The sequence below is a fragment of the Charadrius vociferus genome, unplaced genomic scaffold (assembly GCF_000708025.1).
Source record: "Charadrius vociferus isolate BGI_N301 unplaced genomic scaffold, ASM70802v2 scaffold147, whole genome shotgun sequence".
In the NCBI taxonomy this organism is placed as follows: domain Eukaryota; kingdom Metazoa; phylum Chordata; class Aves; order Charadriiformes; family Charadriidae; genus Charadrius; species Charadrius vociferus.
Genome location: NW_009649570.1, coordinates 4,613,412 through 4,630,087, shown reverse-complemented (window position 1 = coordinate 4,630,087; position 16,676 = coordinate 4,613,412). Strand labels below are relative to the sequence as shown.

The window sequence follows — 16,676 nt, the reverse complement described above, 5'->3', positions numbered from 1 at the left end:
CAGCTATTGCTTCAATACATATTTAATATGTCTTGGATATACCATGAGTGTAACTACAGGATTGGAGGTGTTACTAAGTAGGGCAAAATATCATCTGTCCTTGAAAGGGAGGGCTGTGGTGTATTGTCTGCTTTAAAAAAAAAAAAAGCAAACAAAAAACCAACCAAAAAACCCTCACCAATGTAGTACAAGAAAGTGCAACAGCCCTGTCCCTATGGCTGAGAATGGCAGAGCTACATTACTAGATTGAGTTTGCTAGTTGTCAGCAATAAACATGCATCTCGCATGGTACGCATTATTCTGGTTTCTCTTGATAGTTTTTCTGAGCCATTAAGGCTCTTAAAGAGGTGAAATAGGTTTCCATTCCTTTTTCCCTTTAGCAAATTTGGTATTTAAAAGCATTTGAGTGGTGTAAAACATGAGTTTCTTTTTTTTATTAAAAAAAGCCTTCCATGATGTACATATATTAGTATTATCCCCATTCTATGGTGGGGAAAATAGTATAGAGATTGAAGTCTTATGGAACACATCACTTGTGAACCAGCAGAGTTCTAATTTAGTTTGTTAAAATAAAATATTTTTGCAAACTAAAGATTCACATATGTGATACTTCAAACCAATAGGATAGGTAGACTTTGTGATTTGCTGTGACTTTGATAAAAGTCCGTAAATTCCTTGCTATCGCCCATCTACAATATAGGGCAGGTAGGTAAAAATATGTAAGAAAGTGAAATTAAGGAATACAGTGGTAAGTGAGATTTATGTCATTGCATTCATCTGTTCTTTTGTATATCTTTTTTTAAGTATAGAATCAAGGGAGAACTAGTGTATTTAATTGTTTAGGGTTGTCCTGGTTTGAGGTTTGAAAGAGGATGTTTTAAAGCAGCAGAACTAGTGTATTTAATTGTTTAGGGTTCATTGTATGCTTTGAAAGAGGATGTTTTAAAGCAGCGTGTCAAAATGTTTGTATCTCCAAAAAAGACGTGAGGTCACTTAATTCCAATTGAGGCATCCTTTCATACAGTTGAACACTGGTCTTAATGCATTGAAAGTTTTGCAAAGAGACCTGTCAGAACACAGAAAAGTACATCTCTTGCAGCAAGGGTTGCTGATAGACCATCAAATTCCAAGCCAAGCTGTCTTGTCCTTATAGTTTGTATGTGCAAAGGATGAAAAGTCTGAGAGCAAATATGTGCTGGCAGAATTACTCTTCACTTGCTGTCTGTATGTGAGTATGGATTTTCTGCTTTGTGGAGGCTCTGAGAGCTTCTATATTCTAGTTGGAGTTGAGGGGAACAGGAAATACGGACCGTCAGACTGACTGTGGCAGAATACGTCGTCTGTTACCAGTGAGGAATCTCCCTTTTTCTCTGTGCAAAAACCGTGGATCAGACTATTCAAAAAAGGTTCTCCAAAAAGTTTTCCTTAGTTTCTGACAATGGCCACGTAGTACCTAGATGCTATGTGTGGATTGGAAATGCTTGCACACTCTGAGGGATCTCCCTTAGAAGTTAGTGACCCCATGTAGCTTACTTCAGTTACATTACTTAGGTCTACTGGAAAAAGGAGTTGGGACTCTGTTAAAAATTTAACCCACAATCCACAGATCACTTAAAAGGGGTCCAAAAAACATATTTAAGAAAAACAAACCTATTGTTCTAGGCTTAAATTCACTGTATGGGAATTTACCTCTCAACTAGGGTTGATGGATACTGCTTTAATATGTTTAAGGCTTGGGTTAGACAAAGTAGTTGCTTTGTTAATTTCAGACCTATAGGATGTTTTATCTGTTGATGCAACTCTTAAATTAGCTTGGCAAAGCTAGATCCAACAGAAAGGGTTGCCAAATAGATTAAAAATAGGTCATATTAACTTGTAAAAAATGTACTTCTGCTAGTTGAATACTGTTGAATCAGCTGTGAATCTGCTCTTCCTTGTATAAACAGAACTGTAGCTTTTTAGTAAATGCCTTGGAATAGATTTTGTATGTCTTATACTTTTGAGTAAGTTCCTTTTATACGTGGACATACATAGTATAATGTGCTTCTCTTCTCCTTTCAATGCTTTTAGCTTCCTCAAATCCAGAAGTTATCAAGATCAGTTCTGTGTTGGATATAGCATCTAAGGTGGAAGATTATTACAGCAAAGGATATGTTGTAGGAGCGGTTCATCCTATCATACTGCCAATTGGACGTAGAAGAAGTTTCCCTGCAAGTCACATGTATCGAGTGGTACTTTCGCGATTAAAATTAAGGTAACAGTGAAATAATTTGAATGCACTGGTCTGTTACTTAATGCATTAGTTGGATTGTTCAACATGCATAATTTATTATCAACTTGAAATGAGCACCTCAAAGAATCAAATAACTGTTCCTTTTCTAGAAAAGTGAGCAACTTAGTAATGTTTTTTAATTAATCCTAAGCATACATAATGTTTACTTTGCCTTAGTAAATGTCCAAACAAAAATACAAAGTTGCTTATCATAATTTGTGGGAAGATAAATTGTTACAGGTTACCCTTTTATTTTAAATATACTTTTATAATAAAGTATCATCTGCCTTAGAATCTGCAGCAAATACAAGATTAAATAAAATATTAGGAGAATAAGAAGCCACTTCAAATTCTATTATGTCTGTTTTTTCTTCTTCACTGTCAAAAGTTTTGTGTTTTCACTTTTCCCATGTCAGCCTTATTCAGGGAAAATGACCTACAAAGTGTGCATTACTTAGTTTGTCAGAGAATTTATTTTTCCTTCTTAATCAGAAGGAAATACACATTTTGTGATTGGGGGGTCATACAAAAGCCTGGTTTAGACACTAAGGGAGAGTCAAGAGTTTGTGTTCATGTTCCAGTTCCATAGTGTTTATTACTCCTGTTTTCACTGCATTGTAATCACCATGTGATCATAGAGAAAAAGGACAAAGAAATTTTACCACTAGTTCCTTTTGAATGCAAAGAAGATAACCTTTTGTTCTTCATTTCAGTAACTAGAGAAGTGGATTTATTACTACATTAAGATCTGTCATGCTTCCCCCTTCTATCCTGAGTCCTAGTGCAGTGCACAAAGGTTCTTTCATTTTCCTTTGGAAGACTGAAAGGGCTTGAGTTTGAAAGTGCCCCCTGCCACTCCAGTAATGCTTCTGTAAAACATGCTTCATTTGAGGGAGCTTCTCGGGCGCTTTGCTGAAACAAGCATTTTCCATGGTGTTTGCTGCTCATACAACTTACCTTCATAAATTTAGCTGCAAATAAGGTGAAGGTTATCTGTGTGGGCAAAGGCTTGAGGAAGAAAAGTAGAATATTTGTTCTCTGGAGCTGAGGCTTCTAAGAGATGACACTGCCAGCACACAGCTCCCACAACTCATCTTTAGGCCCTTGAGTAGATGAAGGATGAGAACCTGCAGCCTTGCATGTGAAACTGTAGATTCCCAATTTTCTATGCCATGTGTACCTGTGTTGGTTTTCCTATAGGCAAATGCACCTTCTCTGGCTTCTCTCTGGAAAGTAACCTTTTGTACTTGAGGGTGTCTCATTGGTGGTTCATTCTAAAGCAAAAGCTTGTGTGAAGGAAAGATCAAATAAAATCCCATTATATTATTGATATACTCCAAATATTGTTGTTTGAGTAATAACCTAACTGGCTTTAGGTAAAACATGATGAGTGGTATTCTTTAACTTTAAATGAAAGATAAAGCTTGTCAGATTCTCAAATCTGAGTGATTTTAAACATTACCTAACTTAGTGATTGTTACTGCACTGTGTTTCTAGTATTTGCCTGCACTGTATGTCATACAATAGCTGCAACTTGGCTTGAGTTACAAAAACTAAAGAGCAGCAGGTTAACAGTGTGAAAATCCCACTTCTTTTCAGTGTGTTTTCTAAAAAACTGGTTCTCTGATTTGTGCTTACTGTATTTATAGGTTAAATTTGTATTTTTTTGCATTATCAGAGATTTGGGGGTGTACTTATTACAAAAGCAGGGCTGTTTGTCAATACATCTCGGTTTTCGAAAGATGTCTATTAACAGCCTTCAGATGAAATCCCTGTTAAATATTAATATTCTTACCCTGACATTGTAATATACAGTACCTGTGACTTTTTGTGTAGGAGACAGAGCAAAACACCAAAAAAACAGCTGAGTGTTAAATAAAAGTATGAAGTATTGCCAGGATTTCATTCATAACTATTCCAAAAGAAAAGAATTCTATATGCAAGCACTTGCCCAAGTTAGCAGCAAACTACTGACAAAGACTGCTTTCTTTCTGTGTTCTAGCCAGAAGCATGCAGCACCCAGAGGACAAAGACACCCCAGGCTGGTGATTGAGGAATGTCCTTTAATGTATGAAACACTGACAAATGAGGTAGTGAAAGAACTGTTAGAAAAGGTAATGGAGTGTTTTTATCAAAGTTCTCTTCAGATTTTTTTCTACTATATGTGTAAGTTACATATAGTGGTTGATGGCTTTTTAGTTTTCACTTTTAACCTTGGTTTATTTTATAGAAGCTACAAAGTCCTTTCTTGATGCAAAAGGAGTTGCTTTTCTTCATTAGTTGCTTTTTCTAATTTAGGACTGATCCCTTTAAAGCTTTGAGAGACTGGCCACTTACACCTCTGAAAGCAGAATGAGGTCCAAACTCTCAGTCAGTCTTTACGAAATGCTTGTGTGATAGCTTTTTCTGGAATTAATATTATAAAAAAAAAAAAAATAAATCTGAAGTTTATGTTGTTCTGGGTTAAGTAAATTATTCCCAATGAACATGAATATCTTCCATTTCTAAAATATTTTTTTCATTCTTTAACAGAAATATAAAATACACAGTAACTGTATTAAATGTATAGTTGGCACAGCTTTTCAAAATATTGTGTAGTCAAAGAAAACTAAACTTCACTGGAATGCAAGCTCTATTCTAGTTGCTTTTGTGTTTAACTTCCTCTGCAAAATTGAAGACTTACTGAAACAGGAAACTACTGCTATTACAAAAGTTAGTGATACCTTTTACATTAGTTGCCAAGGAAAGAGGTAGAGGAAGAAGCCTATTGGAGATATTTAATGGTCTTTGAAATTATCACAGAGTTGTTTAAAATTTCTAAATGGCTTTTTTTAATTTTCAGGTGTTTCAAATTTAAAATTTACACTATACATTTATACTATATGTGTATTGCCAGGTTGGTTGTATAGCATACCAGAAAAACATTTAAAGGAAAAATAAACTTGAAATTAGCAGTGATTGTTTTGTAAGCAAATCTGGAAAAGAAGTAGTATGTGAAAATAACTTGATTTTTAAATTGCTCCCAGTGTTTTAAAAAAGACTGAGCCAGTAATCCAGTATAGAATTATTTTTGGCGTTTTTTGGTTTTTTGAAGACTTTATGGCATTTCAGGAAAAATGTTGTCATATTGCCTCTTTCTGCATGTTGGTTGTCACGTTTGAAATTATTTTGGTTGTCTTAGAAACAGCAGCTGTGTATAATCACAGTGATTGGCATATCCTATCATTGCTGTACATAGATAATGGTGGTAGATAGTAACACTTAAGTCTATCATGGTACTAAAAAGGGATTGTAATAAATACCATCAGCTATTTGAGTGTTATTCGCTCTGATTAATAGTTTGTGAGTCGTGAGGGTAGAGATCCTTCCGTCTCTGCCCTCACTAAACCAATACTCCCCAGGCGACAACTTCTTTCTGCGCCAGCGTTTCAGTTATTTTCCTGGAAAGACTTTATTGCACAGGGGAGCTTGCAGCACAAGATGCCAGTGGGATCACCTTCCTAAATGGCAGCACTCCTTATCCTAGCAGTAAACCCTCCCTCCAAGAACAGACACGTCCCACAGGTGGCACATATTCTACAATTGTATTTTGAGACTTCAGAGAAGACTCACTGGTAGCTGAAAGCAGAGTTAAGAGCATTTTAATTTGTGTTTAGCTCCCTCCTTTCTCTGCTCCTTTACTATTCTCAGTAATAGTGCAGCTAAGTAGCCTCTTAAGTGAACCAGGGGATAATGAATCATGACATGTAACAATAGATATCTCTATAGTATTAGTGGTCAGTAATTTTAGTATGACTGGTTTCACGTTTAGAGAAACAATACTGTTTATTGCACCAGTATACTGTTTATCATTGTGAAACAGGAAGTAAAATACTTTGGATTTGTTCTAAATGAAGGATTTTGTATACACTGAAGTCAGTACCAGTGTTGGCCACCTTTCTTGGCCTTAGTCCAAAGACATGCTGGAAGCCACCCTTCTATAATACAGTGTTGTGTCTTTGTCCTTGAAAATCAGCAGCGTAGTTAAATGGAACATGTATATGGAAGGGTTGGGTTTTTTGAAACAAAAAAAGTTACATGCAATTCTAAAATCACTTTGCAGATAAATTTCTTTCGCAAATGCAGGTTAACGAAGCTGCTAAAAGAGGAAAGAAGTTTGTGGGATTTGTATCGCAACATTTTCCTCAACCTAGAGCCTGTAATGGAACAAGCACAGATGGAAATGCAGAGCTGGAATCAACGCTGGGCAAAAGAAATAGGGAACACGAAAGAAAAAATTCTGATGAAAACTATAAAAACTGGAATGAAGGGACATTGAGTGGTCACTCATCTGAGAGTGGGATAGAGGAGGAAGTGCAAGGAGAAAGCAGTCTGTTACAGGATGCAGATTTCCAGTTTGGAAAAGAAGTCAGCCCTGTTAAACCACGAAAAGGAGACGGTAATAAATGCTGCTTCTTTTTTGCGGAAATAAGGTATTTTATGGAACTGTTTTAAAAAGGTGTTGCAAAAAATAACAGAACACCATGTTCTATTGTATCAAATACTGGTTAAATGAATTATGTATTTCTAAAAAAGTGGTCAGTTGAGGAAACGGAAGAAATATTTACCTTCTGCTCTGTGTATGTGTGAACTGTGGTAATATATTAAAATGATATTTCAGTTTTCATATAGAATATTACAAACGTACTGTCAAAATTCAAGTTTGTAACTTAAAGAAAAAGGAGAAAAAAAAAAACCACAACAAAAATCACCCACAATGTAAATGTAGATATAACAAATATGTGGCAGTAAAAATATTTTCTTTTAGAAGGATGCAGTTGTTTTGAAACCTTTTCCTTAAATGCATATAGTTTTCACTTACTCTTAATATTAAAATCATAAATGTGTAATGGATTTCCAAGAATGTTATGATTCCAGTTCTCCTGCCTGTTTCAAAACTGACAACAGAGTTCCCCTTCCAGCTAGAGCTGTAACTTTCTGTGCTTCTAGCCAACTCATATAATGTGCAGCAAACAAAACTGTTGATAATGGATTCTTTCTGGTTAACATGCCTTCAAGAAGCATCCTGAAAGAGATCACTTTAATGCATTGACCATGAAATCAAAGAGGATAATTGTTACAAAATGAACTTGTGCTGGAGAAAAGTAAGCATTAAGAAGTTGCATAGGAAGGAAAAAAATCACTGAAAAATGTTGGTGCTGTAGTAGGAAACTTAGTTGTAGAAGAATCTGAGATACTTAGTGTGGTCTGTGTGAGAGAGTGCCTTAAACAGTGACTTCTGATGCTGAAGCACTAAGGCCTCCTGGTTTGTGAGGAATAAAAGGTGAAAAGGAGGAAGTCGTCTAAAGCATGAGAACTAATGCAGCTTAGTGTTGTGTAGGAAGCAGGCACTATGAAACTTCATGTCAGATTGCATTTTGACATACTAGGTTCTTCCCCAATGGGCCAGAAGTGTTTTAATTGCTCTCAAAAGCAACCTTTTTGCTTTTCTGTCAAGAGTCAAGCACCCTCTCGGGTTTGTAGACTGTCAGGATAATGACTCCAAGCACCGAGATAATCAATGTCCGTCTTATTTTTAACACTTGAATTAAAGCAGTTCTTGTACAACATGCTGAGCCTTTATAGCAGGATCTGTTAAAGCTGAACTCTTGCCTTACGACTTGAAATAGTGGGTTTGCTATACATAGCAGAATAGAAATGCTGTAAGTAAAAAGTGGAAAACTCTTGGTTCTGTTAAGGAGCTTTGTTTGTGCAGACTGGTATGACCAGGTAGATTAGCAACCAGTGCATCCCGTATAGGCAGTGTTCTCAGGAAATTCTTCAAAAAGCTTCAGCAAGAATATGCCAGGCTTCTCTACTCCTAGTCAAATACTCAGTAAAGTTATTGGAGTTCATAAGACAAAACTTATGAGAAGTTAACCACCTTTCTTTGTACATGTTGTTACTGACGTGAATTTTCAAAGAAGGTCTTACATGCACCTAGGTATGTACCACCACTTCAGTACACCATTTCTATTTAGGTCTGTTCAAAAGATGCATAAGTGTGCGAGTTTTTGGGGGTCATAACACATGAATCTTGACAATAAATACACTCCTTGCAGAGGTAAATTTCTGATACATATGAACAATTGAATAGTTGTATTGGGAAACTTTTTTTTTCCCCTGAAGAACAAATATAAAAGTGATCTCATTTCAGTATATGGGAAGGAAAATTAATGTTTGTCATGATAAACATATTATGCTAATACAGCCACCCACCTCCACCACAGTGGAGGTGATAAAACTGTATAGAAAGGAGCGTCATCTCTTAGTGATAAGAGTTCAAAATTTTGTCCTGAATTTACTCTACTGTATTCCAGGCACCTGATGTTACTTGCAGGGGATGTGCTAACACTTCTCAAAACAGAGAAGGGGGTTCAGATATTGATATTGATTCAAACTACTTACAGTCCAAATCCTACTTTGGAAACCTGCCTCTGTTTCTGGAGCCTAGAGAGACTGGCATCTTAAGTGGAGTCATCTAAACCAAGTTCCTTTATTTTGGCAATGTGAATACTTCTGCTTTCTAGATGTTTGGTTTTGTGTCGATTTAGACTGCTCAGATCTCAAAGTATAAGACCGTCTGAGAGTAGACTTCAGCAACTGCTTTGTGTTATTTCTCCACAGCAGTGACATACATGTGAGTGTATTTGTAGAATGCATTTATATAGCTAGGCCTTCATAACTGGTCACCACTGACTTCCTAAAATGATACAGACTTGTGAATTTTTATTTTTGATGAACACTTGTTTATGGCTGGTTTTGTAACATAACTGTATTAAAGCCTAGCTATAAAAAGCATTTGAGGATATGCAGGTTTTATGTGCTTAACTCTTGTGCTCATCAGTTATGTGGGAAACACCAGTAGGCAACTAATTATACTGGTACTTAAGTAATCTTCAGAAAATAATGCGTAAAAATCAGTACTGTACAAGGCATTTCTAATACTTAAAAACGTAGAAAAATGTCTTTAATCTTCAATTACATTAATTTCAAATACTTTAGTCAGAAGCTTCATGAGTAGCAGAAACGAAGCCTGTTTCCGCTGTGGGTTTTTTTTTTTTCCTTACCTCTAGTATATTTTCTCTAGGCAAAACCCACCTACCTAAAAAGTCTGGTGACAACCCAACTGTGATACATTTCAGTCTTTCTCATTTCTCACAGCATACTGCCATGCACACCTTGTCCTTGGTGTGTTCAGGGCTCAAGCTGAGTGCAGTCACATCAGGAAACAATTCTTAAAACTGTTTCTTAGTAGAATTGGAAACCCACACTGAAATAAGAAATTAATAATAATTTTATTTCTGAGCAGTGTCTCCCAGAGGCTAATTTTTCTTTTTTTCTTTTCTTAGACAAGTTATATACAGTCTTCAATGTTTTTGATGATGATTCTACCTGCTGGACCTATCATGAAGGTGTTTTGTCTATGAAAGTAACGAGGAAGGGGCCAGTTATTAGTACACTGGAAGCAGACTGGCTAGAATTAACCACATTTTATTATAAACAAGGATTGTCCTTAATCGATTCTTTTGTACACTGGGAAACTTCTAAAGGTGAGTGCTGTTCCAGAATATCATGAAGCTTTTACTTGTTTTATGTTAAACTACATAATTTTTTAGAAGTAGATCATGTTTTGCTTCTTGGTGTGAAGAGCAGTATTTAAACACATTCAGATAAGTGATTGTAAATTTCTAGAATCTGATACCTGAAAAGAGAATAACTTCTTTTCTGAGCAGTTAGAGCTCTGAATAATTGAAATTTCTGCTTTGTTTTATCAAATTGAGGACTTCCAAAGTAGGAAAGTAGTGTAGCATTATGATAAAATAAACCTGTTGTGCTAGGTCTCTTTTCTGTTTAGGTTTGGGTTTTTTGAAGGAAAAGAGAATGGGGGAAAAAATCATTAGATACATGCTTCCCTGATGTTCATATTCTGCTGCTCACTGTCGGTACTGTGGCATTCTGTTGAGTATTTCTGATGAGACAAAAGAGCACCTTGAGTTCTTATTGTGCTTACTGTACCATTAAACCTAAGTCATACTTTTCGTGTTTCCTGCTTTCTCCAGCTCTTTGCTGGACTTAAAACTTCTTTCCAAAGCACCAAATTGTATTAAAATTTGACTGTTGATCCTGAAGTTTCAGAATGTTTCTACAGGTTCTTCTGGTCAGATGTGGACATACGCAGAGAGTAAAGAAATCTGTTTTTGTCCTTGCCCACAACTACTGGCAGATCCTCCCAGACCATTCCACGTAGCTGGAAGAGAGGTCTCCCCTTGTCCCTCCTGCTTCTTGCACTCTTCTGCGGGAATCTACCAGCTCGATTAACACTCAAATTGTTACAATGATAGAGCTTCAGGCCCACAGGATTTTCAAGTGTTGTTCTTCATTCCACCAATTTCAGTTTGATCTCAGTTTTTATTCTGGAGAGATCCAACTAGCTCTTTCAGAGTTCCTAGCCTTTATCCTCCTGATGAATAGACACAAGCCCAATGTCAGCAGTGCCACTGCTGGCCCAGGCCCATCACTGCACACTCTGCTGAGCCCAAAATCCTGCGCTTTGGCACGGCTGTGAGACAGTGCTGTACCACTGTTGACAACAGGAGAAGCTGTTTATTGGCTGAAGTATTTTGAACTCTGAAACTCTGTTGTTGGTAAAATATGTAATTAAGAGATTCATTTCCATTTGAACTGAATTTGTCTGAAAGCCAGAAACTAGAAGTACTGCAAAAAATAGTATTGTAGCTACTGTTGTGCAATTACTTGAAAACAATGTGAAGAAAATGGTAGTACTCTACTGTTAGGGGAACAGACCGAGAGAGTCTGACCTACTTCATTGTTTCAGAATTTATTGATTATTATTATAATAGATGTTGTTTGATAGCAAACTTAGAATTTATGCTTCACTAATGTGGTATTTTGCCTTTGGTTGGGTCTGTTTGTCTTGCACGTGCTAAGTTCGAAGTTGTTAGTGTTCCTTTAGAACAGCTTATGGCAGTTAAGTGTAAGCAAGCAAAACACAGGGCTGCAGTGGAGAAAATTCTTATAAAAAGTTTGAAAAGGTTTCAGAGACCTTAAATGACTTTTGCAATACTGAGGTTGATTATTAAGTGCAGTAGTTTACTTTATTAAGTGGCTTTCTTGAGTCATTTTACATCTGCTTCTTACATGAATTATACAGGGAGGGTAGAATTACTGGGCTTATGAGTAGGTCTTATATTTACTATATGCTTTATTTAATGTTTTTTTTTTTTCTGATGTTCTGATTTAAAATAGGCATTCAGCATCCCCTTCATAAGGCCTGGATTAGCTAAAGGCTTAATTTTTTTTCCAAAAAGATTAAAACATATAAAATCTTTGGAAGTTAGATAATGTGGGTTCTTCAAAAATCAAACCCTGAAAATAACAAGAACTCTTCGTGTCTTGCTGTTCTCAGTAGTTTAGTTTTGAATGTGAATCACTGTGTTTCTGTAGCTCTGCAATAAAGTAAATTTAGTGATTGTCAGAGGAACATAAGCTCATCAACACTGCTATATTTACCCCAGACTGAATTTGGCAGCTAGTCCCTCACAAACTGCATATTTTGTGCATGTAAACAGTGTAATGGCACAGTTTATACTGGCCATATCTTTTGCTCTTAAATTATAATTCCTATCTATTGAAGTCAGTGGAAGAACAAAGTTTCCTTTGGGGGAGGAGAGGTGAGAAATCAGATTCCTAGTTTTCAGTAGAGATTTTTTAGAACTGGAAAATAACTCTCTGGAGATGCGTTAGAATTCACTGAGGGATGTTTTTGGCAGCTGTTGAAATTAATCTTTGCAGCTGTTGTTGGACAACAGTTTTGCAGTCTTCCCATTCCCCTGTAGCTGTCTGCTCTTCTCTGTGTGAATAACTATCCCATCTTTAATACCCGGCTTATGACTTATGTAGGGATTTCATGCTTCCTCTTTGCAGCAGTTGGTGCTTCTGCTTCAGCCCCACTTGACTGGTATGTGTTTCAGTTAGACTCATGGGTGAGACACTGCTGAATTAAACTGGATGTATTTGAAGGCACAGCTTGCTATGTGGATAGAATTCTGCAGCTGATCAAGTGTCTGTAACCACAGTAAGAAATTAATTTAGCTACTGAGTTCTTAATTTAAAGTGTTTGTTCTTGAGGTGAACACTGAAGAGTTTTATAACCAGATAAATGTTTGGCATCCAACACAGGGAAACCTAAAATGCTTTTTTGAGGGGGAAAAGGTTTTTAAGCACTGGCAGTCATTACTAGAATTACTTCTTGGATGTCTGCACGTACACCTAATTGTAATCTTCACATCACTTCTGGTTTTTTGCTTTTAGATTGTGAGATGTCTTTAGCAGTAGTTGTCCTTTTATATAGCTTTAGTGAAATGAGCAAATTTTAGCTATTGTTTCAATATAAATAAAACTTCAGCATACAAGTCAGGCAGCTGCAGAAATCCTCCTCTGGTTTGGACTCTACAGATGTTCCGCAGACTCAGCAGAATTCTGTTGCTACCAGGATGAAAATGCAATATCCAATTTAAGGCAGGAGGAAACTATAATGTAAAAAGAATTAAAAAAAAAAATAAATAATCATTGTCAGTTCTTAATAATTACCAGCTTCTGCGTTCTGCTGCCAAAAGGGGATGTAGCCATAAAAAATAATCCAGGTAAGTTCTCTAGCCACCATTTGGATCATTGTAGTGTTTCTTCCATTTGCCTTGGAGGCTCTCATGATCATAGAAGTATCTAAGATTAGTACAAGTGCTGTGGCAATATTTTTTCCTTTATCTGGTTTGTGTTATCTGTCATGTAGCACTTTTGGGGTTTTTTGAGTACGGATACTAACAAAGATAAACTATTGTGAGTGACAGAATGGGCAGATAAAGCAGTTAGCCACATGTAGTTTTTTCAGTAAAGGTAATTTTTCACATGGTACACTTCATGAATTATCAGTTTGTCTCAAAATACCACTGAGGGGAAGTGTATTGTGTAAATAACTGTTCAAAATTTAGAGTTGTTCTATCATGTTTGAAAAATGATAGAAAAATAAATATTCTAAAGTGTTGCAGGTGGACTTTCTGTTTTAAGTGTCTGCCTGAACACTGAAGAAAGGTCAAAGTCCATGAATTTATAAGATTGAGTGTTATGAATTATTAGAAGCTGTTTAGATATTCATGTTTGTGCCTGAAGCCATACATTCAGTTCCATGTAGAATCGCATTTTATTTATGTGTAATCTGAAGATAAAATAACATGTCCAACATCTCCACAAATGTGTGGAAGATACACATATGCATGCAAGTATCTAAATAATCATAATTCAAACTACATAAACCTGCTACATGCAATATACTAAAAAATAGTATGAATAAATAGCTAGTATTTTGTGCTACATTAACAGGCACGCTCAAAAAACGGGAGTTCCTGGTTTACGTAGCACAACTTCCATGCCAATCTTGTCAATTTTTAAAGCCAGACTAGTTGTCTTCCATAAGTTTTCCTTGTTTGCTAGGGATGTATGTGTTTGGGTTTTTTCTTTGTTTACCTTCCCTGACTGTGGCAAAACCAATCATCTCTTTATATCTCTTTGCAATATTGGCGAGGATTTAAATCTGATATTAGGAGGATTACACAATTTTACTGTTCAAATTTAGTTAAAGATAGTCAGCTGTCAAGGTACATCTGCACAAAAGGCTTCTCAGTGGCTCTTAGGAGAAGTAAAACCAAGAAATGAACCTGTGTTTGATGCACAGCTTTAGTTTGGGCCAACCGGATACTGTCAGGCTTCGACAAGTGAGTCAGGGAGTTGTGCTCTGAAACTTCCTTCCCATCAGGAATCTTCCTACAATTACTAATGTTTCAGACTCTTCCTGCGGCCATTTATGTATTTATTTAAGTAACAGTAGCTAGGCTTTGCACTTCATGCTTCATTTATCTTTATGCTCTCTCCCACCACACCGAAAGCCACACTTTTTGTCAGGCATACAGTGTTGAAGTTGAATAAAGAGGGTTTGTGCCTATCTGCTGTGGGGGATATGTTGAGTACAGGAAATTGGAAGTCAGATTTGAGCATGGAAGGGGCTAATGCTTTTGAGAAAATGAAATGGTTCATACTTCAATTTGTACAGGAAAAATAAGGGGGCTGAATAATAAGTTGACTTGCATACTTCATCAAGTTGTAACTAGATGCAGAAATAACCACAAATTTGAGTTATTTGCTGTCTCGGCTCGTTTTATTTTAGAGGACTGTTCAGTGAGAAAAAACAAGCCTATCTGTACATCTCAGTAAGACATCAACCTGAAAGCTTGTTTCAGTTTATATTTGTCTTTATGTTCACAGGGGACTATTTGCCCAAATCTTTAGAAGGATTATTTATCTACGAAGAAGAAGGTGCTGGGGTTCCAGGTTCTAACAGGAAAGGAAATGATGCAATAGTTGTTGAACAATGGACAGTCATTGAGGTAAATTGGTGATCGTTTAGCAATGCAATTTCCTACTTACAGCTTTCTTTGTTTTTTCATTAGAATACTTGTGCCAGTGTTTAATAAACATGCAGGATGGATTTTTTGAAGCCACCTGCAATAAGCTAAACCAAAGCCTTGAATCATAAAATTGAAGTCAGGTCTGTGGCCGTTGGTCAATGTGCATAAAAGAAATACGCTGCAGGGATTCTGCCTTGACATTCGCAAATGTTCATACCAATGAATAGAACCACCAAAGAAAATAGTGGGGGTTTGGGATGTGTTTCTGACCAATTTTGACATAATTTCAGCAAGTGCAGTTCCACTGATGATGTGCTGAAGTACCGGTTTTCAGGTGTATATTCTTAGTAAAATTTTACTGCTAAACATGGAAGACTTCATTTTTCCAAATTTACATGTACTACTGTAGTATGGTACAGCAATAAAATTATTCATTTTTTAATATTTTAAGATTATAACGTTATTGGTATGAATTAATGACATCTGAAAGTAATTGTTGTTAGAGGATACTAAGGGCTTACTTTTGAAATATTCAATAATAAATGTATTTACCAATGTGAAAAGAAACTACATAAAACTAACGCATTATATATATAAAAAAATAATCAAACAAAACAAAAAAACCCACACCAAACCTCAAAAACTTAAGTATAAAGCTAGGTGAGGTGCTTGTTATTCAGATGAGAAGTAAAAACCTAAATACATCGAGGCACCTATTATGGTGTTTTAAAAGTTTTAGGCATTACTTCAGCAACATGGAGTTTAACAAGTGACGTGTGCTTTGAATGTCTTGCTGAATCAGGGCTCATACCTAAAGTTAATAAGTTCTGTCTCTTTTCCTAGTCTTATGTAGTCTTGAACTCTTCAAATTTGTTTTCAGTTTGAAATCATGAATCTCTCTGCTAAACAGTGCAGTTCGATGTCATCTCATACATGAGAGGGGAGTTGTTGTAATTTGTATAGAAATGCAAATAACACCTGTACAGAGTCTCTTTACTACTTTTTATAATTATTAATGTAGGGATGTGAAATTAAAACAGATTATGGACCTTTATTGCACACGCTGGCTGAGTTTGGATGGCTCCTGACCTGTGTCCTGCCTACACCTATCGTACGACATGACAGGTACCCAAAGAATAAATTACAGTATTTTTGGTGTATACATCTCAGGATTAACAAGTGATTACTTGCCTACTTAAATGTAAAAGGAAGAAAAATGCTAAAAATATTAACTGCATATAAAACTTGAGTTGTAAGTAGCATTATGGTAGAATCTTTTTTTACCACACTGTTTAAGGACTACTGCCTTCAGTGAGTTTCAAACTAGACCAATAATCCTAAATTTAAAATACATTGTTTATGCATAAGCAGTAAAAATTTTAAGAAACTTTTTACCCAGTCTCTGGCAATGGGGCAGCAGTGGGGTTACTCATATGCTTAAAGTTTAAACAAATGTTGAAATGTTTTACTACTTTAGGACCTTGGTGAATGACTGGTTTAGACTATGTAAGAAGTTGTGTTGTTGTAAGTCATGCAGTATTAATTGCAAGTTAGGGAGGAGAATGTGCTAATCCAGCAAGTTACCGGGTTGTTTCTCTTCTTTAATATAGACGCTGTTTCATTTCAAATACAGTACCAAACTACTGGATTTCAGTTCTCTTAATGTAATATTTATTTTGTTGACTGAGGGAGCTCTGTATACATAAGAAGCGCTAAGTAGTAGACCTGGATCCCCTAATAGGTTCCAGGTTTTCTTTTTTTAACCAAAAAAAAATTCTGTGCTTTCCTTGACTGTATCAAGCTAAAAAATGGCAAATGAAACATAAGCATAAACCTCCTTTTCTCTCTTTTTTTTTTTTTTTTTTTTTTTTTTTTTCTCCCCC

The 16,676-nt window shown here is 36.1% G+C and overlaps 1 protein-coding gene across 2 annotated transcripts in view; it reads left to right on the top strand.

Moving 5' to 3' along the window:
- The window catches only part of RFTN2 (raftlin family member 2), a 33,280-nt gene that overhangs the window by 3,526 nt on the left and 13,078 nt on the right, over positions 1-16,676 (top strand). Inside the window, exons 2-7 of one of the 2 annotated variants that reach the window (XM_009890162.1) lie at positions 2,071-2,254; positions 4,275-4,386; positions 6,398-6,710; positions 9,664-9,864; positions 14,651-14,772; positions 15,815-15,918. In XM_009890162.1, coding sequence (XP_009888464.1) covers positions 2,071-2,254; positions 4,275-4,386; positions 6,398-6,710; positions 9,664-9,864; positions 14,651-14,772; positions 15,815-15,918 — 1,036 coding nt within the window. Of the gene's footprint in view, positions 1-2,070; positions 2,255-4,274; positions 4,387-6,397; positions 6,720-9,663; positions 9,865-14,650; positions 14,773-15,814; positions 15,919-16,676 lie in introns of both variants that reach the window. The other variant, XM_009890161.1, reaches the window with a different exon arrangement.